The sequence below is a fragment of the Ambystoma mexicanum genome, chromosome 5p (genome assembly GCF_040938575.1).
Source record: "Ambystoma mexicanum isolate Mex_15411 chromosome 5p, UKY_AmexF1_1, whole genome shotgun sequence".
NCBI classification, from domain to species: domain Eukaryota; kingdom Metazoa; phylum Chordata; class Amphibia; order Caudata; family Ambystomatidae; genus Ambystoma; species Ambystoma mexicanum.
The window spans coordinates 77,010,350-77,037,855 of NC_090930.1; the positions used below are offsets into that span (position 1 = coordinate 77,010,350).

At 42.6% G+C, this 27,506-nt stretch overlaps 1 protein-coding gene across 4 annotated transcripts in view; it reads left to right on the top strand.

The window, feature by feature from the left end:
* EDA (ectodysplasin A) overlaps nt 1-27,506 on the top strand; it is a 2,379,945-nt gene that overhangs the window by 2,126,839 nt on the left and 225,600 nt on the right. Inside the window, exon 8 of one of the 4 annotated variants that reach the window (XM_069612481.1) lies at nt 26,184-26,314. The exons of 1 other annotated variant lie outside the window; for it this stretch is intronic. In XM_069612481.1, the coding sequence (XP_069468582.1) occupies nt 26,184-26,314 (131 nt within the window). The remainder of the gene's footprint in view (nt 1-26,183; nt 26,315-27,506) is intronic. 2 more of the 4 variants (XM_069612482.1, XM_069612483.1) reach the window with 2 other exon arrangements.

The window sequence follows — 27,506 nt, forward strand, 5'->3', positions numbered from 1 at the left end:
CTCCCACATCGAAACAGCCAGCAGAGGGCTTGCCTGGAGGTCGAGATGAGAAGAACATTGTGGATGCATGTGACTAAATTTTCCTCTGATATGCAAGAGCGGATCCTGGATCTTCCCTTTGAGGGTGTGGACCTTTTTCATTTATCCTGCGATGACGAGTTGACAAAGAAAAAGACCTCTGCACAAACCATCAAGTCATTGGTCATCCTGACTAAGCCCGGGCGGAAAACCTTACTGCAATCTCAGGGCAGGGCCGACTTTGAACCCTGCACTTTCACCGGCTTCAAGGAGTTTTGAGATGGCAGTGCGCAGAGGCCTGAGAGGAAGCTGCAGAGTTCTTTGCATAGATTTTTCCGCTCCCCCTCCTCCGCTCCTACCTCAGACGCCAAGAAGCAGTAACGTCAGGATCGGGGGAACACAGCTCACCTGTGGGAGGGCCGGTTGTCTCTCTTCCAGGAAAGCTGGAAGCATTATTTCTCCAGCATTGGATCTTTCAAAGATTCAGATGCTTGAATATTCCCCGTCCTCAGACTGGGAATCCTCTATGATTTAAAAAATTATAAACATTTTAAAATATATACATTATTTCCATAGAAATATGTCTGTAGATTTACCATTAAGTACTATGAACCATTCACTTGTGTAGTCCCCCCCACCTCACTTTGGTCCTTTATGACCCTAACCAATGAGGTGGCAGAGCTTAAGCTCCGCCCCAGTCAGCCATCTTCAGATTTTTCACTGCAGTCTGACAGAGGGAATCCTGCAGCTCTCTGAGCTTTTCGTAATCTTTCTCATGTTAAATATATTGGTTTTACCTAGAATAAATCTTTTTGAAATCTCCTGTTCAAGCTCTTGCTGCTCTCTGTTTCTGGGCTCAGAAAACGCTATTTTTCACCTAAAATTCGTCGAGTGAAATCCTCTTCATAACATGGCTGAACTTCCAACTGCCAAAAAGCCTTCCCTGTTCAGGGACTGCACGAGGTGCATTAAGAAACTAGTCTACATGAAGGATCCTCATGAGCAATGCATAAACTGCCTGTATCCTCATGATATGAATAAATGGGACATTTGCAGGACTTTCTCCACCAAGACTCTGCAGGATAGACACAGGAAACCTCTTCTCCATTTAGAAGCCAAAGGTCTATCTTCGGACGAAGAATCTGCCAAAACAGCTCCAGTACATTCTTGTAAACTATCTGAGAGACAAGCTTCTAAGAGAAGGGCCTCTTCAGTGGAAACGAGTGTCTTAGAGGAAGGTGGCAATACCCCCTTTTGGGCTCTGTGGATCACAAACAATGGCATCCTGAAGAAAAAACAACTTCCAAAGGTAAGGAGGCGTTTTAAAAAAACCCGGGGGCGCAATCGTCCACGGATAAGCCGTCTATGAGCAGCCATAGTTATAGAGGCCCATCGACGACCAAGCCGTCGACAAAACCCTTATCGTCCACGGCGACGACACTTAAAACCTCGTCATCGACGACCAAATCGTCATCATCCAAATCAGCCTCCACGAAACATTAGTCGACGAAGGAGTCCCATCACTCGTCCACGAATCTGTCATCCACAAAGATCCCATCGACGGAGAAACACACTCAACCGTAGACGAAGTCATCGTCCACAAAACCACCGTCGATGAAGCATACATCGGCACTGTCAACGACAAAGTTAATTCCGTCATCCACGTATAAACCAAAGGCCAAAACAGCCGCCGCAGACGCCATCCTGTGCTCCCACCCCTCGCAAGGTACATCTTTTAAGACATGTTATTTCCGAAATTCGAAAACTGCTCCTAAAATCAGCTATCGAACCAGTCCAAGAACAACAGAAGGGAAGAGGTTTCTACTCCTGTTTCTTCCTGATCAAAAAGAAAAACGGTCAGTGGAGACATATACTGGATCTAAAAGCGCTCAACAAGATCATCAAGCGCATAACATTCAAGATGATATTCATGCAAAGTGTCTTACCTTGGCTATCCAACACGACTTCCTGGCCACTCTAGATTTGAAAGACACCTACTTCCACATTCCCATTCACCCTGCGACAGACAGTTCCTCAGGTTCGCAATAGGGGAGTTACACTTCCAATTCTGTGTGCTCCCGTTCGGGCTAAAGTCAGCACCAGAGTTTTTACCAAGTGTCTTGCACCGGTAGAGGCAAAACCCAGAAGGACGGAAACAGAGGTCTTCCCATATTTGGACGACTGGTTGATAAGGGCAAGCTCATAGAACCTCACACGCTTGGCAGTTTCGAGAACGATAAACCTCTTAAAATGGTTAGGTTTTTAAATCAATGAAACTAAATCCTGCCCTGTGCCCAGCAAGACAGTTCTCTTCCTGGGTGCAGACCTCGACACCTGCATCCCCAGGGTAAGACCCTCAGCGGACAGAGTAACAGCTATTCCTCACTTAACTTCATGGTTCCTAAACAGAGCGGCGACCACGGTATGCTCTTTCAAATCTCTCTAGGGCATGATGTCCTCGTGTATATTCCTCATTCCAAATTGCAGACTTCGCATGAGATCAATCCAGGAGGCCCTGGAACACCACTGGAAACAAGCACTCGGTTCATGGGAGGATACCGTCCAACTACCGCAGACATTACACAAGGCACTTCGATGGTGCAATACACCTCAAAACCTGTCACCAACATTTACCCTTCTCCTCAAGACAGATGCTTCTCTGTCGGGCTGGGGGGCTCACCTAGAGGACCTCGAAACCAAGGGCACATGGTCTGCTCAGGAATCTCAACTGAACATCAATGTCTTAGAGCTCAGGGCAATACGGTGGGGGCTGAAAGCTTTTCTCCCGGTATTAGCCGGCCAGGTGGTAACATCCAGACAGACAATACAACCTCCATGCATTACACGAACAAACAAGGAGGCACCGAGTCAGAGATCTCGTCACAAGAAGCTCAACTGCTATGGGCATGGGCATTGCACCTCAGAGTCCAAATCAAAGCGGAACATCTTCTGTGAGTGGACAACGTCCTAGCGGACAAACTAGCAGAGAGTTAACGACATCTCACGAGTGGGAACTAGACGTGAAAGAAGTCCAACAAATATTTTCCAAATGGGGTCATCCGCAGATCGACCTGTTTGTCACCAAAGCCAACAAGAAATGCCACAAATTCGCCTCCATGTACCCAGAACATCAGTCAATAGGAGATGCGTTCTCAGTGGATTGGACAGGGAAATTCCTTTATGCCTTCCCCCCCATCCCTCTCATAGCGAGAGTGCTACGCAGACTGAAGGAACAGAATTGTTCTATGATCCTGATAGCGCCGGATTGGGCCCAGCAGATCTGGTACTCAACCATACAACACCTCTCCCGTTGGCCCCCGATTCACCTCAAAGCTCATCAGGAGCTTTTGACGCAACAGAACCGGAAGGTCCTGCACCACGACCAAGCGAGCCTATCTCTCAAGGCCTCGCTCCTGAGCAGCGAAAACAAATGAATCTGGATCTCCCGGCAGATTGCTGGGACATTATCAAGGCATCTATGGCTCCGTCTACTCAGATCACCTATACCCAGATATTGACTTATTTCTCAGTGAACCCTCTCACAGCATCGGTCGAGCAAGTGCTACGTTACATACTGTACTTGGCCAAAGCAGGATTATCTATATCCTCTATTAAGGTACATCTATCGGCCATAGCAGCATATACAACAAACCCAGAAAAAGTCTTTGCTCACTCTACCAGCTGTTAAGATTTTCCTAAAGGGGTTAATGTTTACTTTCCCACCTACGCTAACATCAGTACCATCCTGGAGCCTAAACACGGTACTGACAGCTCTAATGGAACCACCTTACGAGCCTATTCATAAACGTGACATGAAATTCTTATCTTGGAAAACAGCTTTCCTGATAGCCATCACATCTGCCAGGAGGATCAGTGAGTTACACGCTTTATCATCAGAACCTCCTTGCACCTTGTTCCACAAAGACCAAGTCATTCTGAGAACCCATCCAAAATTCTACCCCAAAGTTTTGTCGGAGATGACTCTCATGGAACGCATTGTCCTATCAACTTTCTTCCAGAATCACACATCTGATGCAGAAAGATGTTTGCATTCATTAGATGTGGCAAGGGTTCTAAAGTTTTACTTACAGATAACTGAGTTTCGCTCCTCCAACAGATTATTCATTTCTTTCTCTGGACGCACTAAAGGTCAACACATTTCAAAGCAAACTTTGGCACGTTGGTTCTCTTGATGTATCACCCACTGTCATCAATCTAAAGGCGACCCCCCTCACCAGACCGCCTTCGGTGCACTCCACCAGAGGGAGGGCAGCTTCAGTGGCATTTCCCGCAGGGGTAGCATTGAAGAACATTTACAGAGCCGCTACCTGGAGCACTCTGCACACGCTCGCCAAGCATTACTGCCTGACAGAAGATACCAACAAAGAATCTACAGTTGGCCAGGCAGTGCTCCGCCACCTCTTTGCATAAGTTAGGATCAGCCTTCCTCCCGCCTTTCCCTGGATATGTAACCTTGGTGTTCCTGTATGGCAAAGGCTCACAGAAGTTTGTTCTGCATATCTATGTTATATGATGTGGGCATGTTTTAACTGCTTGGTATTCTATTCAAGCATCTGAATATATGAAAGATCCAATGCTGGAGAAGTCTAAGTTACTTACCTGTAACTGTATTTCTCCAGCATTGGTACCTTTCATAGATTCACATGCGCCCACCAGCTTCCCCTTGAGACTGCTCCTGCATTTAGCTTCCATCATACTGTAGTCTATACGGTTCAAAATCTGAAGATGGCTGACTGGAGCGGTGCTTAAGCCCTGCCACCTCATTGGTTAGGGTCATAAAGGACCAAAGTGAGGTGGAGGGACTACAAAAGTGAATGGCTCATAGTACTTAATGGGCAATCTACAGTCATATTTCTATGGAAATAATGTATATATTTTAAAATTTTAACTATTTTTTTAATCACCGAGGATTCCCAGTCTGACGACGGGGAATATTCAAGCATGTGAATCTATGAAAGATACCAACGCTGGAGAAATACAATTACAGGTAAGTAACTAAGACTTAAAGAGTCCTTGGATCCTGTCTATAGTCTCCACGGGCCTGTGAGAAAGAAAAGGTTGCCAATTAGCTCCCATCCCCTGCACAATATCTGGGGTCTGTGAAAATCAGACTAATAACTTTAAGGTAGTTTTCCTAATTTTTGATGAATAGGATAACAAGTCAACTTATAGTAGGTATTTACAGAAAGGAATTAAAAAAAACTGTTAGGTAGTTATCACAGGTTCTTCTTTTATTCATGTTGTTAGAAAAGCCGATCTCGTTTTGAGATAATACTCTTCATCAGGGGCAAAGAAGTAATTCTAAAAAAAAATATGCATAAAAAAAATTAAATACATGTTTCATCTAGGTCTATATACATTCTAGATATGATAATTATATTTATCTCTTTGTCACTAAGTCAAACCAAATGAAATTTCACCATGTTATTAGTTTCACCAATATCCCAATTTGGACATATACTTGAAGAAAAAAATGTAATCTCTCAATATACATTCACCAACCATCGACTGTATAGATAGTTAACAATACAATATTCTTGTGGATTTAGAAATTTACTTTCAGCAGGAAAAACAGCAATTTTACTTAGTTCTGTCAAAAATAGAGTACTCTTAATTTGAAGTTCGACATATGATGACTGACTAAATAGTAAGGAGATGCTAACCTTGTGTTCCGTTCAGCAATTTTGTGGAATCAACAGGTTAATCTAACCAAAGATTTCACGTCATCCAATTGGATGTTGTCTTCAATGTGTAAGCTGCAAATATCAATTAAACATAGTCTCCACGGGCGTCAGTCTTCCTCTTCCTCTTCCTCTTCCATCGTCGCCTCCTCTACGTCAGATTGTGTCTCTTACGGGAGATTCATTTTCTTTTGGAGATACAGGAAGTGGAACCGGTTCCTCAGTCAGGCAGGGGCTCCGGCTTCTACACTAGGATTTTTGAGGTACCCAAGAACAAACAGACTTGCCTGAGGGTAGTCCTGGACCTGTCATTTCTCAACCTGTCTTTATCACTCAAATGCTTCAAGATGATTACTCCCACGCACATAGTGGAATCTCTGTGTGCAGGGAACTGGATGTGTTCCCTAGCCCTCAAGGATGCATACCTTCATGTCCCCATCTACCAGCCGCATTGAGCATTTCTGCGGTTCACGGTTATGGCGTTCCACTTACAGTAAAAGGTGCTGCCTTTCTGCCTCAACTTGGCCCCTTGTGTGTTCACAAAGCTGATGAATGTGGTGGCTGGTCTCCCCAGCCTGGAGGGCCACCTCTTGTATCCTTATCTGGACGACTGGCTGGTCACGGCCAGCTCTCCCCGAGTGGCGTTTCTCTCCTGTAATAGGCTGGCAGATGTGCTTCACCAGTTGGGCTTTTCCCTCAACCAGCAGAATTCACAGCTGATTCTGGTCCCAGGTACTGGTGTTTCTTGCAGTGCGGTGAGACACATCAGTACAGCGTGAATTCCCCATGTCAGAGAGGCTCCTCTCCCTTTTCAAAGCGATAGGGCCCTTTCTGGCCAACTTGTCCACCATGGCATGGTGGTTCCAGCACATTCTGGGACTGATTGCTTTGTGCATGCGCGTGGTTCAGCACGCCCGCCTCAGGATGAGGCAGCTGCAGCTTCACCTGGTCGCTAATTGGACCAGGAAACAGGTGTTCAAGAGGAGAGGAATTCACTGACGGGCCCATAGGTCAGCGTTCACCTTCTAGAACTTGTAAGACAAGATAGCTGCACCATGTGAGGACAGGGGGTGCAGGATTCACTTACTCCAACACGACTCAGTAAGTTGGCAAAGGGAAGTCTGTTTAATGACAAGTACATCAAACAGAGAAACAAATGGAAATCAGCAGCATTGCGATCACCTGTCTCGCTCCGACTTCCTTGAACTTCAGTCGAAAAGTCATTGTTATAGGCAAAACTCGTCATCACTGACGTCTAATTCTATAAAAAATCGTCATGCAATATAATTGGTTAGGAAAGGTAACTTAAGTATAGGTGTTATATCTGTATATGATAATAGTGCATGCGGATTGGATAACTCTTAACGAGTGGGCGTCTACGCCCATCCCTCTACATCACGCGTGATAGACGTCACTACAACTATGCCGTCTTATTGGTTCTACTCTCTATAGGACTCCAGATAACTTGGTCCATTGTGATTGGGCAGGTTACACCTCTAGACATAAATCCCCGTTTTAATTAGCAGCATGCAGAATGGACACCCATGTGCCTGGTGTCCCAAGTTTCACCCTGCCTCCCTTCTATCAATCAGTGTTTTAGGGCGATGTGTCAATTAGTTGGCGAAGGATGGCCTCGAAACTGTAGTCTCTTATCGGGGAAAAGCTGTGGCATCCTCGGGTCCTGGATGACATCAGGTGGTGGTACTTCTTCGCGCCTACTTGGTCACGTGTTAGTTCACCATGAATCTGCTTCAGTTTCCAGCTTTTAGTGCATTTAATTCTGTTTCAGCCTCGCCACCTGCATGGGCCCCCCTTATCTTGACCTTCAGGAGGCAGGCTGGTATGCTCTGAAGTTTGAGTCTTGTTAGCTGACGCTCTCCTCCCTTTCTCTGGTTGACCTCGATTTCCTAGGCATGAGCCTCTCTTTGTTGAGTTTCGATTCTGCTCCTTCTCTTGCCTTTGGCTGGGTTACGAAACGTGGCCTGTCAGGCCTCTGCCCGCCTGGGTACATTTCTGCTTTTACAAAATGGAGTCGCACTTGTATAATGTGCCTTATTGAGGTAGATATATGGTTGGCGCTTGCCGCTCTATCTTCTACTAAGCATTGCAAGCAGTATCGATTTCTTAGCATCTTGCGTTTCAAGCCTATTTACACACGTTTAACAGGTCGGTTGCTTCCATCTTGTCTCGTAGCACAGTTTCCTTACGTTTTAACATTGTCTCTTCTCTGTGTCCATTACATTTATTTTCGTAGTTACTCGCACTGGTGTGCTTGTCTTCGATAGCTGCTTTTGTTCATTCACGGGTCTGTTAAGGCCCTTGTGGCATTTCCACTGGCCTTCCATTAAGGCTTTTGGGGTCTCTTCGTGGACCGTATGTAGGTACTCCTCATTTCGTATCAGCGGCTGGTATGGCTGTTGATAGGGTACCGTGCTGCCCAGGGTTGTCTGGTTATGGGTGCTTCAACAGGTATGGATCTTCTGATGTATACTGGGCAGAGTCCCAGTGCAGCTCTTTGTAGGTTAATTTGCTCTTCATACGTCACATACCTTGGCGAGTACGCTCCTGATACCTCAAAATGAGGGGAAGGGGTGCAGGCCATGTCTGGAACCTCCTCTACACAGGGTCTCAGTCGGACATGATCCCAAGCCCCCTGCTCCTCCTACCGGATCTTTGTTTGTGGATGGGAGTGTGGCAGTGTGAGCCCCCTTTGCCCGGCTGTAAAGATTCCTCGCTTTTGGGCTGGGGCACTACTCCATTCATGGCACATTGTGCAGGGCGTTGTCATTTCTGCATATCAATCTGCTCGATATGAGCGGTGGGGCTGACTCTCAAGGCCTTTCTGACGCTCATCAGGGACACATCGGTTCTGGCCAGGACTGACAATTCCACCACAATGTTTTACCTGAACAAGTAGGGTGACACCCGTTCTCCCCTCCTATGCATGGAGGCGGTGGCAATCTGGGAATTGGCCCTTAGGGAAGGGATTTGGATTTCAGCTGTCCACCTCACGGGGACAGCAATACAGAAGTGGACCAGCTCAGCTGCTTGGGACTGTATTACTTTTGGCGTTCACTTTGGCTCGCAGGGTCAGCAAGCTGCACGCTTTGTCATCATACGAGCCCTTCACCACGTTTCATAACGAAAAGGTCATCTTGCGCACCCATCAAAATGTTCTGCCCAAGGTGGTCACACCTTTCGATTTGAATCGGAAGATCTGCCTGCCGTTGTTCTTCCCAAACCCAAAGTCGGAGGTCGAACAGGCTTTGCATTTCTTAGACCTCAAGAGGGTCCTGAAGTAGTACCTCTCTCGGACAAAATCTTTCAGAAAGTCTGGGGCATTGTTCATCACGTTTGTGGTTATGTCCCCCAGCACCAAGGCTTCCAAAGCTTTTATTGCCAGCTGGATGGTCCAGGCCATCTTGCAGGCGTATACAGCTATCGGTATACCAGTTCCTGAGGGGATTCATGCCCATATGGTCCGAGCTAAGGCCATGGCAATCGCGTTTCAGACACATGCTTCTTGAGATATCATCAGCAGGCCAACTATTTGGGCCACTCCATTTGCATTCTTTGAGCACTATTCCCTAGATACCAGCTCCAGGCGGGATGTAGAGTTCGGTCAGGCGCTTCAGAAGAACTTTTTTCCATAATCTTAGTTATGAGACAGGTTGTCACACCTCCACCCTATGGTCTTGTTCGATGGAATCACCCACAAGGATGGAGGAAAGGGGACAGGACGTATGAGTAATTAAAGTTACTCACCATAGTGACTGGAGTACTTCGAGTCCTTAGTTCCCTTTCCTCCATACGTCCCACCCACCTTCACCTAGTTGGATTCCAGGGGTTAAAGTATTAAGTATAGCCAGGTATTAAACCGTCCAATGTGTTAAACGGGGACTGCGGTGGTGCGCCAGAGGGTAGGGCCTCGGAGGGCGTTCCCATACCCGGGCTCGCTCCAGCGCGCTATACTAAATTTAAAGGGGAAGCTCAATTATTTGTTGCCAAAGGCTCCGGTACCATCCCCATGTTGGGGGACGCACACAAGGATTGAGGACTATGAGTACTCTAGTCACTATGGTGAGTAACTTTCATTTATTTTGCCCTTAATTTGTAAAGAGACCTGAAATGTATTATTGTGTGATGATGTGTGTATGTCAAACAATGCTAAGCACGTTGCAGCAGTTGCTTTTTCTGCATAGCTCATTTATTCTACTTTTAAATACCATGGCTGCTGAATTTAATTTAGCACAGTGGACTTTCCTCGCCTTGCTTTTTATTTGGATCGCCTCTTCCATCTTGGGCCCTTGATTGTCTTTACTAGTGCTTCTCGGGGGACATTACAGTATCTGAGCTAATTTAATCTTAAGCTCCTTAATCCTTTTCACATTGGGTTTCCTCACAAGTGCAGTACCCCAAATAAACGTCTATGAGAACCTTTTTTTAAAGTATACAGTGCAATTGAGATATGAGTGAATTCCTTATAAAATAATTATTAAAGCAGTTCTTACCAATTCACCATCTCCCAAGGGTATCTGATGTATTAAATTACCAGTACTTGTGGGATCGCTATTAGACTATGTGCGCTTTTTACCACCATAAAAATCTTAAAAAATGGGTCGGCAGCAAGTGATATCTTGCCCTCAAACTTCCCACAGAGTTTGTAACAACAATACAAATAAAATCTTGATTCGGGAAGATATCTCGCGCTCACACCTATACTTTATCAAAATTTCTAATCAATTTTGGTCCAATAATATTAATGTAATAGAACAACATCAATTCAAGGAGTCCATCAGTGTAATGATTCCCAACAAAAAATGTTTTAATTTGTCAATGAAGAACAGCCGACACGTGTTTTGACCTTGGGTCGTTCTAAAGGCTGTGTAAAATTATACAGTCAAATAATATATAGCAATTAAGAAAAATTATAAAAGGAAACCATACCATATAGTTCCACATGTCAGGTCAAGATGAGAGAGTTTTTTTTGCCATAATCAAATATTTGAATCAATATGAAAGAAAAAACACAAATTCAAACCACAAATTAGTTCCTCTATCAAAAAAAATTCTCTATTACACATATGGAGACATTATTCCCAAACGAACTCACTCATTGTAACTACTCCAGATTTAACTAAATTTAGAAGAAATAGCATTTAAAATTCAAGATGTTTATTACATGCAGTTAGTTTTCTCAACCACAAAGTCCCAATATTTTCACCTTGTGAAACCATTCTAGCTAGACCAAAATATAAATTTTCAAAATTAAAATTAAAAATTAAAAAATTAAAAAACGTGTGTGAATTTGCAAATATGACTGTATTCCCCTGTTAGTACTTGATCATGCAATATTGCTGTAACTAAGGCTTACCCCATATATAAATCACTAGAATTCACAAGTTTGAAGTGTAAAAGATCACTCAGTTTACTTGGTCTTGAGTTGACAATTCGGTTTTCTGATCTGTATAAGAGATTCCTTTTAATTTTATTTATTAATTAAAGTTACTAAAATAACTAGTATAATAAGATAATAATAAATGCTCACCAGCTTTTAACGAATAAGTATCTTGAGAAAAAATGTATAGCTAGATGCTATAACATCCCAATCATTTTAACACATAAAATGTGTAGTTCTGGAATCAAAGTTCACCTACAAAAATAATAAGCTCATTTATATATGTCACTATGATTCAACCTCCTCATTTAAGACATTGATCACAGATTATCTTGAGACTCACCATTCAAAGGGTTAGATCCCACGCCTCTGTTTTTCCTAAAGGGATCCTGCAACCATCACAGAATCTTATATGCATTTAGCCCGCGAAAAAAACCTAATCTCAACTCTTATAATTTTCTCCCGAGGTGTTCATTTCCTAGATCTTTTCCTTTAACTTTGTTAGTGCAGTTCAAGATCTTGTTTTTAAATATGCACAAGGTTTTATATTGTTACGACGATGTTCTCCTTATTTAGCAGCCAAAGCACTGGCCTTACTCCCCATATGCATTTTAGGAGAGAACCCGTGTCTACTAGAAACCCCTAGGAACTCCTATTGACATATCGTAGTTGAATGGGACACACAAGAGCTAGCAAAACAAACAGCTATATATAACTCTATAATAACAGATAAAGCAGGGTAGATAAAAAAAGGAAAACTCCTTATATTAGGACACATATGTAAAATTAGGTTAAAAGAAAGGATGAAAAAGGTCTCTGTATGCTTTTTGCATTGCTAATTGAAAATCCATTTTCTTCAATCCTGCTTCCTACTTCAGAATTGCTGGCCACTGTTTTTTTCACTTGTTTTTTTCAAGAATAACATTCGAGTAAAATAAAGAGTAAACTACCACTATTTTTCACTCAATGCAAGTTTGATATTTTGTCACACAATGCAAATTATTTTCAGCATAGCTAATATCAGAATCCAATCGTCAGAATTCCAAATGAGGGTCTTTGTGTGAAGCGTATACATCGCAACCTGGCATATTACATTAATTTTTGTTTATGTTTAATGCTTATAACACGCGTAGCCCACAGGCATCAGGGCGCACATGAACCACAAACGACGAAGACCACTAACATTACTAACAAACATGTAAGGAGAAAAGCTGCAGAACAGTGACATTACTTAACCATAGCTATATTTTAAAGTCAAAGCTCTATTTTTAAGAAATAAAAATGTAGCCTCCTTCCTTGTAGATTGTTGCCAGTATCAGTATCTGAAATCTCAGCAGCTATACCCTCACTTTGGGAAAGATAGTGCAGATATCTTATTGTTGAATTATGGGGAAATAGTTGGGAAATTATATCCTTGTTTATTTTTTTATGGGAGCCTGCAATTGAATGAACTTTTTACCAAGAGTGCCTCAGTCATCATTAGAGGGAGACTTGATACATTTATAGCTGTCTTACCATAGGCAATGAATCAGCAAAGAGTCACACATATCATGTGTACCCTTCTAATACCATTGGCAGTGAATAAGGCAAATGCACTGTCTGAGATGAGGCTATTTATCCCTCCCACCTTGAGATATGATTGGAGGCAGGTCTGGGATATGACTAATTTGGTCATCCTGCAATAAAAGGGTTTATGAATCTTTAGAGCTACGTGATTATCTGAAGGAAATATGACTTCATTGGTTATCGTTGTTGGCTTAAAAGTTGAGACAATAGACTCACTAATTAGATGTACTTTTCCCACAATTGATTGAATTGAGGTTGGTTGGTCTCAAACAGAGGTTGGATAAACCATCTTTTGTTGCGGAACTTGATCACATCTCACCAAATGGGTCTAGAGTCTTAAGACTCCTCTTTTTATCATCCTTTGTTATTCCAATATGTATTGTTGGTTTCAAAGTACTCATCTCACCCACTGCGTGTATACCTTCGTAGGAAGCATTAGCTAGTCTTTCATAGTTTGAGAACTCAGGGAGCTGGTTAACAGGTTGTAAACTAGGAGAAATGAGCCATTCTCCTAGCCATCAACATTTCGTCCCAGGAGAAGGGAAGTATTCTCCTGGGATATGGTTTTTTGCTTTTGGACTTTTGTGTTTTAGTGGTAGGGATAGTTTAAATGTTCGGACCAGGACGTATACCCTTTGACATCACAGACTTCCTGAAAGACCCAATGTTTTGTTTGGTTAAGGTAGGGAGACCACAGCCAGTTAGGCATAGATAGGATTGTCATTCTGTATAAAATAAAAGTTTATAGCCAAAACTATAGAGCCCTGGTCAGACTTCTCATTCCAGGTATAAATAACCTATCATATCATATCAGGTCACCATATCACACAATGCAACAAATAGTGTATCATGAACCCTTGGAACTCGTTGGTGCCCCCTGTACATTTCTGCCAAGGAGGAAGACCCCCTACAACCGCATTGTCTGCGTCCGCCTGGGATCCTTTGCAATTATCTGCTTCAAAGTTCTTGATCTCTCCTGGGATCATTGCTATATTGGAATTGAAACAGTGCCCCTATGCTCTGGAGTTGGGGCAACGCTTGTTGTGGTAACCGTAGGAGACCAGGTTCCTTCATTCCTTGGGCTATTTCCCTTGGTTGAGTTTCAATAATGCCCTCGATTGCTTGAACTTGTTGGGTGACACAGAGTTGTTTGCTCTACACCTGGTGATGCTCATCTATACAGTCTCCAGGGTCAAGACCAGCTCAGCCAAGGTTTAATTTATCTTTACTGAGATGCAATATTTGGAAGATCCCTGACTGGTTTGAGATTTCTGAAGATGACTCAAAGCCATTAGGGAAAGTCACCTGTAAGCCATAGGGCTCTATCAGAAGTTGGGTGGTAAATCTGCCGGAATACCGCCCAATGCAATTATCGTTACTGCAACTTGTTCTGGTGGTATTATGGGGCATTTTTGATGCAATTAACCACTGCAGTAATTGCGCCACAGTAATTGTGCCAAAAATGGGTAGAAAGTCGGCACATTCACTTCCAGCTCGCAGCTGAAGGTGAAGCCTCCAAGTTTCCCCCAAACTCAGGATTGGGTGGAGCAGTAATGCAGCGGTAATATCGTTACTGCCACATTTTTACCGCACCCTCCAACCCCTGATGAGGTCAATAGTCTCTAAGCTCCTCTGTGCTTAATTCATTTGAGACTGGACAAAAAAGGGAGTGAAGATCCCAGGAAAAGGGCACCAGATGATGGTTTTCCTCAAAGTGGTAACTGGGTAACTTTGGCATAAGAAGATCAGTAAGGAAAAAAGTGGGTGACTTGGAGATGAACCACCTTCTCCCCCTTCTGCCTCTGGGTGTATAATATCTGGCGCAAGCTGCCTGAAGTAGTAATGGGCCACTTCCTTAGACAGGCAATGTCTGGAGTTGCCAAACTTCGTTTTATGCAAAATAAACATCCAGATTCCTGACTGTTCCTAAACTTGGACATACCTCTGGGGAGTCAGTCTCCTAAAAAGCAGGAAAAATGAGAATCTGCAGATAGGGCTTACTATGGGTCTTTGTTAGTCGCTATCGAGCAGGCAGTTTTGCAAAGCTGGCCGCCATCTTTGTTGGGGCCGGGCAAGCTGCTGAAAAACGTCCTCAGCCTACCACCCTTGTACCAATATTCCCATACGTTTCCCAGAAAAAGCAGTGATAGCCCTCCCTTGTGGGTTCTGGGAGTGGAGGATGATGTGCTCAGTCACTGGAGAGTTGAATGAGCCACAGGGCAAGTGCCCAATAGGGATTGATGCAGTGTTGCGCAGGCTAACAGCCAGGATAGATAAGGAGGTCTTAGCGGATACTGAAGATTAGACAACAAATTAATTGGGATGCATGAGAGCATACGCACGTTTGCAGTCATAAGTATGGTGGTGTGCACAAACCTGCTATCAGAGTAATCATTGTGGGTACCATCTGCGATTTGAAAAATTAAGGAAAAAAGAAGTGCTAAATACAGTCCCCAAAAAATTAATCTATATAAAAACATGACATAAATGACTCAGCCAGTTTTATTTAGTTCTGCTGTGGCTGGATACAATATTGGGTTAGGCCCTGTTCACGATTGGTTTCTTGTAAAATAGAGGCAGGTTAGAGAATATCACAGTTCACCTATATGAGAAATTCAAATCTTTGGTAAACAGTCAGATTCTAGGCAGAGGGGGTCCTTTCTACAAAGTACCATTCTAAGCCCAAGATTGAGGTTTTGGCAGTAAAGTATTTCAGACAGTTTTGCAGAATTACCTTGTATTTAAGGCAAACACCATGGGGAGATAACGCTTTGTCTCGAGGATGCGACTGATTAGAGATACAACATGCTGATGTCTGTGGTATGCAGCTTTTATCAGTAGCTTACAATTTGTTGGGAAGCCAACGAGGAGGATGTTTCATAATAAACTCTGGAGATGATCAGAACCCCAATCACAGAGTGAAATCAGGACATGATGGCATGATTACAAAATTGCCAAATTAGACAACATATTAACAGCTCCAACTACCTCATGGACATCCATTAATGTTCTGACCTCGATTCAACCCCACATGAAATCACTCAGATTCATAATCAACAGCGTCCTCCAATTAAAGCCCTACTACACTGAGAAAAAATGTTGAATTCCCTCAACAATATCTACATATCTACAGTGCTCTGACTTCTCAACTGCCATGCAATCTTCAGTTATCTCACATTTAGATGATGGTTTTGCACTCCTTACAGGCATTTAGGCATCCAACCTGTCCCCACCCCCTCTACTGTTGGTCACCCATCATGCTTCACCCTACCTAATCATTCATCAAATAAATTCAACCCTCCAACCCCCATTTTTGGTAATTTCATCGGTTCATCCTCATTCCAGCATTATCTTTAAATCAGGTTGCATCACCCTATCCTGACCTGTAACTCAGCAACTAGAGAGGACAATGCAACACCAGTAGACAGGTTGTTACTAGGCTTGAAACCAAAGGCTGCTGGAAAGAAGGAAACTGACCTTCTACTATAATGCACCTGGTATTTGGAACACCCTACCAACATTCCTTAAGATGTGATGAGACTACGCATCAAAAACACCCCGCTTGCTACTCCTCATCCTAGGTGGGAACTTGCCACCTAACCCCAATTTCGACTCAACAAATCCAGTGATTTTACTTGTACCCTTCTCATGTACACTGTTCGGTTGCTTGTTTGTGAGATTTTATCTAGCTATATAGATTTCTATACATACATGCATTATGTAGTTCTCTAGAGCAAACCTTTTACCATGTTTTGGGATTTTAAGTATAGTTGCTGCTTACCATCCAGATCAAAACATAGAAAATTGACACATTTCTAAGTCTGTAAGAATTGACTTCACGTTCTGAAGTTTGATGCTGGATCAGATATTGAGACTTCCAACTCTTTATTTTCCTCTTGCAGACAGCAATGTCCGAGATATCTTGTTCTTCTGTAGCTTTGAAGTTGAGATAGGTATTATCCCCATACATTTGGATGGTTAGGTTCATGTATCAGCAGGAATATTATCAGGGCCTGGGAATGTATTACTTTTTATGGCCTTATCTGCCATTCTACTTCCTTGCTGTGAAACATGATAATTGTGTATGGCATATTCCTCCTGAGCCAGTCTTCTCATTCACTACTAACCTTCCTTACTTCATTAGGGTCTTAAGTATATAGCTAATATAGCTAATATAATGACTAATCCAATCTTCTGCCGTAACTTTCACTTCTTACATTCTCAATTCATTACATTTCAAGCCATTGGCAACATGCTCCCAAAAAACACAAGAATTAGTATCTTTTGCCTATATGTCCAAAGCGTCCCACACTGAATCAAACAAACTTGCTTTTCTTTTTTTGTTAACATCTGAATATATTCCTTTCTCAGTAGGCTTATGTTGCCATTATCTTTTGGGTTGCCTTCTATTTCTCAGAAGCAGGTTAATTGCAGCTTTGTAACTCGTGTCAAATCCACCATGATTTATAGCCTATCAGGCCATTGCTGTTTGGGCAGGGCTTTGCCAAATCTCGTAATCAATATGTTAAATTAAGAAAAAATACTTTCCCCACTCAAAAGAGAGTTTTAACAATCTTCAGTTTGTTTCAGATTTTTATCCATTACCTGCATTATTTTTGGTTCTACTTTCGCTCTGCCCTATTATAAACTTTTTCTATTGGTGGAGTCAGAGCATTGCACAATTTTAATAGTAGGAAAGTTGCAAGCCAATGTTCTGTTATTTTGTGGGTATTTAAACACCAATAGAATCAGAAAGTGGTTGCTATCAATTCTTCTCATAATCTCTAAGCTTTTTTTTATCAACCATCTCAACATATTTATGATAAAATAGTCTATTGTTGATGTAGAGCAATGATTGCTGAAGGTGAATCCTGCCAGTAATTTAAGGAATATTCATTCAGTTGTTGTAACCCCTAGTTGACTCATGAATCCTATTTTAACAATCCAGATGTATTCATTTTTTATTTTTTGTCGTCAGTGGGGCAATACTATGTACCAAATCTTTGCTTGTATTTTAAGGCTCCCATCAAAGGGTCTTCGCTCATTCTCGCATTAAAATCTCCTCCTAGCAAAATTACTTGATCATACATTTTAGTGTGGTCTATAATTAATGAGAGAATATTATTAACATTTTCCCCAAAGTAATCTTTTGTTTTTTTCCAGAGAAATAAAGCAATTAATCATCCCAAATAAATGATTATTTGTCATATGCCTTGATCACTTGCACTGTATTCTTATTTTGAGTGACCTCACATGATTTAAATGGAGAAGCATCCATTATAAGCATGACCCCCCCCCTAATTACGCCCACGAGAGGTTTTTTTAAGCTGAATTAATAACAGTACCATTGCCGTCCTATTTCCAGGGAGTCAGAGCACAGGTTTTCTGCACATAGATTGCATTACAGTCAGGAATCATGGATTCTATTTCCTTTGCCTTTAAACCATCCACTAGCAACATTTCAACTCAAGCATTTAATTAAGCCCTTCCCAGTTAGCTCTTCTAACCATTAAACTTGTGTTCGGGTTAATCCTTTGTCCAATTATGTTTGTATTTTTCCACTGCGTAACGAGAGTGGACATCTTCATTTGTGGTGTCAGAATTAACGGGAACTTGTGCAATTATAGTTACTAATGGCGCTGCATAATGTATTGAATAGGGGAACTGAAGTTTCCTAACGCCATTAATCTTAGTTGCAGACAAGTTGCTACTAGATCTTATTTTTATTGCACTCAGATCTCTAATAGGATTACGGCTTTCACTGGTGTCGCCAAACTAGTTTTCCTCTTCTTTACATTGATTCTTTTGCTAATTTCTTTATTTTTATACGATACTTACTACTTTTTTATCCTGCAAACTTTTCTGACCACTTTGGGCAGACATATTATTCTTCAAACTAACATCACGCATAGCTCAGTCAGAGAAGCATTGTGTGTCCTTCTCATGATTAGTCATTTGCTTAGAGCTGGAAAAGGAGTTATTCCGGTTATTAAGATTCAGTGCTTGTGGCGTACATGACTTCATAATTTCTTCAGATCTAGAGATGTAATTATTGATGACTCAAGTGGTAGGCCATCTCTAAAGACATGCGTCAGTTCTGAGTGTATAGGTTTACATTATTGTGTTATTTCTTGAATTTAAGTGTTATCTTTCCTGAAGCCTTTAAGCATGGTAATACTTCCCACTTGACCTTTCCCTTTCCATTTCCTGCCTTCATCTCCTCATTTTTTTCCCCAGTGCCTATGGTACATAAATCCTGGAGCAGGTGCCTAGAAACCTCAGGTGATTTAGCAGTGAACATTGTTTTTTTGCAGCAGTTTGCTGTGACAGTTTTAATTGTCATCATGCTATAATTATAACTTTATTTATCAGCTTCTTAGGTTTATATCACATTTATCCTTTTTAAAAGGTTTACAATGTTTCTGACTTTTTCTCAAAGATCTCCTTAATCTGTTCTTGCTTCTCCCTACTGTGTTATTTGCTGGTCAATATTGTGCTCTCAACCACCATATTACCTTCCCCTAAATCAATCAGTTCTTCTGCAAATACTATAGTGTTCTCTGTTAAAGTCTCAGTATTGTTGTTAGAACCCTCGATAGTAACTGGTCTTCACTTAGCAGGCTGATTCTACTGATCAACTCCATTATGAAGATCCCACTTCTTGCTTTAAATACAATTCAAGAGTTCAAATTATCGGCAGGCATTTAAGAGCAGCATTAGTAAAAGGGAATTCATTGCCTTTCTTTCAGCAATATCCAGCTTGATTTAATTCAATTAATTGGAAAAAAAAGAGCTTTAATGAAATTTCAACATGTAATATTCAGCACAAGGGGGCAGCTCAATTTACTGTCAGTTACCCCATAGGACACTACAAGCTTATACCTCTGACCATGCCCCTATTGTAAACCTGAAACCCTCCGAATTACTTTGAATACCAAATTTGTAGGGAGACTCCATGTCTGCGTTAACCTATTAGCACATACTATAAAAATCATCCTCACATTTTAGAACTCACCTGCAGATTTTGAAATGTTTGGACAGTTCCAGCAGATTTCCCCTCTCATAGTATGGAATTTCCAACTCTGCAGAAGTATGAAAAATATTTTTTTCAAACCATTCTTGGATTTGGACTGTGTAAGGGTGCAGAGGTACACGTGGGAAACAAAGGTGGCATGCTTGTTGGCAGAAACATTTATTTAACAGAAAATAAGGAAGACTCCTACCTGTCCCTATAACTAAGGGGGTTTTCCCTGCCTCACACAAAACTAAGGATAACGTCGGGATCTACATCAAAATTGTCCATCCAAAACAAATAGTCCACTGCCCTAAGTCCCAAACCTATTTATGCCCCTTACACTTCAAAATGAATCTAAAAGTACAACCTAACTCCAACAAGATGACTCCCTTCTTCCAGATGTTTTTAGGCAGTTCATAATTGATAGGGGAATATCCTTCTTCCCCTAGCCATCACTAAGCTTGTCCATATTGTTCCACATGGATGGGGAGGAGGTCTCCCTTCCCCAGACCTTTTCAGGTGATTTGTTTATAGTTCCAAAACAAAATTGGGACAGTCTCTCCCTTCTCCAAGCCTATACCAGGCTCTCATTCAATTGCATCAATTTTGTCTGTCTTTTATGCCAAAGGATATGTCTTCCTTACTCTGGTCTTCTCGTAACTTGTGCCAAAGGATCTCTTTCTCTTCCCCAGGTCTTTGCAATGTCTCTTACTTAAGCCCGGTTTGCTATCCTGCCAGGCATTGCCCAGCATGTGATAAACTCAGGTTTATCAATCTTGGGGTCCCAGACCCCTTTCTCAGTTTATAGTGTCTCTTAATTAATCCTGGTTCACTATCCTGCCACGACTCTTTTTGAGTCTCTCTGGGGTGTTCTCTCCCCCAATATATCCTCAATTGGTCTCTCTCTTTGGTCCCACTGGGACAAGGAAGATGGTTCTGCACTTCTTCCCAACCACAGCATCTGTGGTGCCCCAATGCCTTCAAGGTTCCCCTCTGCGTAGCTTTCAACTTGGTCTACAAGGGTTCCGTCCTCTGCAACACTGTTAAGCTTCTCCGGCTTCCCCTTGGCTGTCGCAGTCTGCTCTCGGCTTTTGGCGGCTCCACCATACTGGTTTCGACCTACACATGTGGTCCCACCTGGACCACTTGGATGGCTGCCTTCTTGCCACCGGATGTCAGGTTCCACAGCCTTTGGGTAAGCCTTGGCTCTTCTTCGCTTTCTCAGTCCCCGCCTTCCCGCTCCAGGTGTTCGGATCTGCAGCACGTCCTCTCAGTGTGACTTCGCTCCCTAGCGCGATGCTCCTCTGGGGTAGGACTGGCATTGAGGTGAGTCCTTTATCAATTTTTATGGCAGATTTACTCTCTAGCTTCTGATTGATACCGCATTCGTATTGGTTCTGCATAGGGCTCTTCATCACCCTGCACATCTTCGTGTCAGTACTTTTTCAGTCATCCTTACTCTCTCTTCCTCGTCACAGTTTTGTCCACCTGATATACATGGCTAATATTTCTAAGATAATAAGCAGAAGAAAGAGGAGGTAGAGTAGGTGGGGGTGCTTGTTCCCTATATATGTTGTTGGGTGAGTAATGTCTGGTAGCATTCTCCCTCGATAGTCTTCACCTCTCCTTGGGACTACCGGGTAGTGGCCTCACCTCCCTGCCCCAGGGGGAGAGTCACATACCAGGGGAGAGTGACGGCATCAAGGACTTCATCACAACTTCCTCTGCATATTTGCAACTTTTTTTCACTGATTTCACATGAACTAGAATTTCCCTGCTCTCTTGCTCTAGGTGTAACCACTTCAGTTACAGATGTCAAAAGGCTTGCTTTCAGTAGTGGCGAGCTAAGGCCCTGGGACTGTGGATTTGTCTCAGATTGCCACTGCTTGTCACGGCTCCGCCGTCCCTCACTACCACGTCCGGCACCGGAGCCCAGCACTCACGCTCCGCCGTGTGCAAGACTGGAGTCCTGCCATCCCTCGCCACTGAGTGCAGGGCAGGAAAACAAACGTGATCGGCACTAGACGCTGGAAGTTGCATTGGTGTCTCTGAGACCGTTGCAGTACCACATGGCCTGGCTTTTTGACCACGCCCCTTTCGGTTGATAGAGACTTTGCTACCCCTACTGACACTGCGTTCAGTCACGTCATCAGGAGCGGCTAGCAACGAGATGCTTAAAAAACGCTCACTATTTGCTTGGTTGTGCTTCTGATTGAAGTTTCTATGCTTCTTGTTCCTTGATTTACTGTGTTCCATTGACTTCCTGGCTTTCGACGTCCAGCTCTGCTACACTGTTTAAAATTGGATTTCATCAATGACTTTTGCTCTGGTAATGCTGACCCTGCTTTTGTATTAACCCTTAATGGTACTATTCTTTCTTGCCGATTTTCCTGGCTCCTGACTTATTTTTGTACTAAGGTTCCTACTGGACATTGTTCTTGTTTCCTTGGATAACTTGGTTTTTGACCCATTTATTGAGGAACAGATTTCTTACTGGATTACCCCTTGTCTGCTATCAGAGAGCATTGAACTGTGGAAACCTTGCTGTTGTCATTGCTCATCTATTTTTCCACCAGTGCATCCTCGTTTCGCCCAGAAAATAGTCCCTTACTAACCAAATTAACTACCCTTCCCTTTCTAGCTCCCTCCCAGAAGTCTCCTATAACCTTGTCTACTCCTCCTATGTCAGAACACTTTCCTCATAAAGAGTTTTTTACCACCTACAACTGATCTTCCTATAAAGTCCATTCCCAGCACCCTCGGGTTAATCTCTAGTTCACTTCCCTATTTTACTACTTTGTTTACCTTACAGTCATTCCGGTACTAAAACTCTCCATTTCGTTTCAGCCTGGTGAATACCTGGTGGTATTCTCTGCTCTTCCAGGTGAACCGCCATCCTGTCTGTACTTAAAATCCTGGGTGGTATTTCATAGGGAAGGTCGCCCTCATTGAGGAGGCCCTGCTGAGCTTTACTTTATTCATCATCCCAATCTAGGCGTCAACATCGTCCCGATCTAGGCATCAACATTACTGAACTCCTGAAGTGTTCCCGTTCATGTGAGTAGCACCACACTGCTCCCTTTGAGACGCTCCCTTTCCGATTATCAGCCATTATAGTAAGGACTTGAAACCAATTTTTCAGGATAATCTTACACGTTTTAAGGGCTGGATGTTTCAACCTTCTACTTTGGGTTCTACCTTCATCACTACTACCAGCATGAAGTATATTCTCACTAAATGTCTCCATAATGCTCTCCCTCCCGCCAGTTTATGTAGATCTGGCTGGATTTGTGACACTAGCGCCAGTATCCTCAAAGTCAGAGCCACACAATCGTATGAACCCCTCATTTGACCTTTTCCCCATCGCCAAACTCTGGAGATTCATTCTCCTTTTGAGTCTTCTGGTGTTAAGCCGGTTTGTGTCCTTGTTGGTTAATGATTAACTGCACTCCTTGAACCCCTGTGTCAGCGGTGGTACCCCCACCGCTACTACCACCCGGGGAGCAGATGTCCCTTCAGCTATCATTTAGGCAAAAGTGGTCATGGGGGCAGAGGAGTCTTGGAGAGCTCTCATCTTCATAAATCAGAATCACTATATAGCTTGATCAAAGAATCACTGAATGAGAAGCTCAATTGAACCTGTGGTTGCATGATGAGTTACATCCTCCTTTTGGCTAGTCTTGGTAGCATTTAGTGTGGCTTAGCAAAAGTTGGTACCGACTGTTAAGATATTCCATCTGGCCCTGGAGCCATCACAGGATTATTATATTCTGTCGCTGCTACCTGGCTTATGTCGGCCCCCAAAGGGGGCAAGTCTTGTTTGTGTTAATTGAATACCTCTACTCTAGGGCATTCAGTTTTGTCTTGAAGATGTCCACCTTGTCTTGGGACAAATTGAATCTTGTATTAGCTTTATCCAGGTAGTACTTAAATAAGTCAATGTCCAGTCTCATTATTGAATGCTAGTTAGCACACAGCTCCCAGGTCCCCAGGCATTTGCATTTACCAACTGACACAAGATCACCCAGAATGTTCTAGTCTAAGGAGTCCAGCCTCTGATCTGCTATACAGCCCAGATGCAACGGTGGGATGGACATGATGCATTGATCGGGAGGATAGTTCTGGGGCAGCATCCTCGCCTTGGAAGCAAGACGACACGGAGCAACACAGGTTCGATCCCCGGGTCCGCCCTTAGAAACCTCTGGGTATTAAGCATGTTATAAATAACCTATCATATCTATCGTATCATATTGACCTTAGATGCCATGGATGTCTGTGTGGATAGAATAAGTCGCAGAATCAGTATTGTTTGTAATGGGGACACATCGATCAATTCTTGGGAGGTAAGATGTGATATTCCAAATAACTGGACCAAAACAAAAGAAACTCACTGCTTGTGAAGGTCGCTTTCTCCAAAGCTGGATTCTTTCGATTATGAGAATACATCTCAGAAGGTTGCAGCAAGCTTCTTGGTGGAGTCCCCTTATAATTTCAGTCAGAGCTGTAACCGGGACTGCAGTGGCCCTGTTTAACATCCCCTTCTATTGCCTATTGCAGGAATGCCTGGGCTAAAGCTCCCAATTGTTCTGGCCAGCTCGGGTTGTGGTAAAGACCCTTAAAATCTCCCATCCAGCTTCAGGTGTGTTACAGAAGTCAATCCAGTCATTCTGAAATTCTGAAAGCTCCCATTTCATCTTAATCAACAATGATATTGTTGCAAGGAAACTTGGGGGGTGGTCGGCCCCCCGCTCCATAATGAGAGTCCTCAAGCATCTCCGGATCTTCTCCCCTGAACTATCATGCCAATACCTAGGCCCTTGAGCAGTGAGCTATTATCTTGGCAAATGTACTTTTCTCACCCTTGATTGAGATACTCTTTCCTCTCTTCTTTTTTCCCATCTCTTATCTCAGCATCTGTACTTTTTCCCCTTGATTGAGACATTCCTTCCTCCCTTCTTTATTCCATTACTTATCTCAGTATATGTACTTTTCTCCTCTTGATTGAGGCGTTCCTTCCTCTTATTTTTTCCAACCAGGGGACAGAGGCAACTGAATAGTGGCTTTTCTTTTAATATCATGTATATCTAACATGGCTGCAGCGTTTAAAATGTGGAATAGTATAGTAGTGTGGTGTATGCAATATATGTAGAACACTTTATGTAAGAACCTCTCTTTACCTCACTTATGTTACTGTATTCAGGTAAGAGACTATGCCTTAAATACATTGTTTTCTAAGCTTGAAGAATAAAACAAAACAAAATTAACTACCAACATGATGTTTAGCCATGCTCCTCCCAATCCCTCACACCCTGCAGCCTTACCATACATACAATACCATTGTAGTCCACAGGGAGAGGGAAGAGGAAACCTATGGGAGGCTAAGGGTAATCTGCCAGTCAGCAACCCACCTTGCTCCCACCATCTCAATTGTGCCATACTCACGAACAAAGAGACATCATGGGTGCACCTACGACTATTGGATCAACGGCTATATGGTTAATAGGTGGTATACATACCTCTCTACATAGTTTGTCTATTACATTCATCTTCCCTAACAGCATTCAGCCCCAGCACATTGTGTGCCAGAATACAGCTGGACAAGAGAGGGGAGGGAACCACGAGCAACAAGGGCTGAAGTTGAAAAGGGAGGAGAAACAAAGGGAGTAAGTAACGCTGCACCCCTGATCCATAGGGCTGCCATCATAGTTGCTGATGAGCACACTGAATATGAGGTAGAACAGTGGGAACCCAGGCAACAGTTTTAATTAATGCTACTTAATGACACTTGCAATGGTGGGAAATATTGAATTCTTCGTTGTTATTTAGAAGACAATCCTTGTCCACAGTTTCTTTTGTTGATACATAGCTCCTAGCTTGGAAATTCCTCTCTAGTTTAGAATTACTTATTAATAAATCAAGACTATTTCGATAGATTCACTGTATTCGATTAAATGAGATGTTAAATTAATGAAACCCACATTATTAAGAAAGGAATGTTCCTGAAATATTGAGAAAACCTTGTAGCACCGTTTAATGTAATCAACAATACATCAATCCAATAAAACCTCACAGAACCTGGTGGCTCTACACTCTTAAGATGGTGAGGGATTGACCCTTCCAGAGCAAGTAAGCACATCTTAGCTGTACATCAAAAAAAGGCAACCATTCATCTAAAAGCACAAGCGGTTTGACACTCAGAAGTGGGTAACAAGTCATAATGTAATTGTGGGAATTAGGTCATGTTGGAAATAAAACCACCACTATAACACAGTGGAACAACCTCCCTCATGTCTTCAGTCTCCATAGGTTCTTCATGCACATCTGAATAACAAAAAGAGTGGGAGTGGGACATCAAATGTCAGATTATGTCAATTGTTTTTTAAATTCTAAAATGCTTTTCTCTTTTTTTGCTTCTTTAACTTTTGCTGTTGCTTTGCTGCTTGTTATTACATGTCCTGAGTGATTGCCGTTTTCTCACACTGAGATCTTTCAGGTGGCGTCCTAAACGACTGGGTCAGCTTCGCCATGAATTCTAAGGTGTTCAGGCTGCACCCTCGAAGAGGGGAGCTGGAGGTGCTGATGGATGGCACCTACCTCATCTATAGTCAGGTAGAAGTGAGTACGGTCTTGGGCCTAACTCCTATTTTCCCTATCTTAAAGGTAAAACCATTGCCCGCCAACTTGGATCCGTACAGTCATCGCTGGAAAAATGTGCACATGACAGAGCATGATGAGAGCTTGAGTAGTTTTCGTTTGATGGTATCAAGTTTGTGTTTTTGCTGTTTTTCTCAATGCATGCTGTGTTTACCGACAATTAATTGTAACAGAACATGAGTAAATGTTTTAGTTCCAATCGGCAACCTGCTTCGTCAAGTCAAGTAAATTGTGCCTTCCAAATGAACCTTACTTTGAACAATTCTCCCGGCAAGAAAATCAGCATTCTAATCATATTTATACTGTTCCCATGTTCTATACATTGCCACCAATGTACTTAAGTATTGCAGTGCAATAGATACATAAGACTGTTGCATACAATACATTATACATATATTTGCACATGAGCTTAAAACCTGGATTCATTAAGTAATACAAATTTGACAAGAATAAAAAAAAAACTTCCTCAGGCCCAAAATAGTTTAAAAAGGTAGATCTTCAAGTACGTCAATGTTTCTTGTTTGACAAAAACACCTTTGAGAAATCTCTAACAACTACTTTACCTTTGAAACGTTAGGAAATCCAATGTGTGGTATTGCAGACTGCTCACATTTCTTGTGTGCCGGAAATGGTACGTTTTTATGCCAAATTTAGATGAGTCTGGAATTGTACCTTCTTGAATGTCAAGTAGGCTTTTTGGACGTTTGAGCCAGCATAATGTTTTCGGAGGCTACTTGCATTCACCAGATATTAGTCTTGCTACAGCATAGACAAGTGCCTCAAATGGGCCACGGTCAACTTTGGGGGACCAGAAAGTCCTGCTCGATCTTTGTCAATCCCTGATAAAAATAGCCTGAATACCAAAGTCACATCCACCATCTGCAATCGGGGTCTTGCCCTCACTTAATAAAGGAAGCTGTTAGTTTGTGGTCAGTGTTATGTATTTCATGTTCACTAAGAATCTAGGAGAAAAGGTTTAACCATGAAAACTCTATTGACCCAAGGCCTGTTGGTTAACACAAGCGTGCATGGTTTCCATGAGAACAATAACAAATGAGGTAAAGGTGCATAGTATACTGGTAATGCCCATGTCTTTTTTCAAATGTGACAGCGCTGCGTTTTAATAAACAAGCATGCAGAGCAAGCAAAAGGT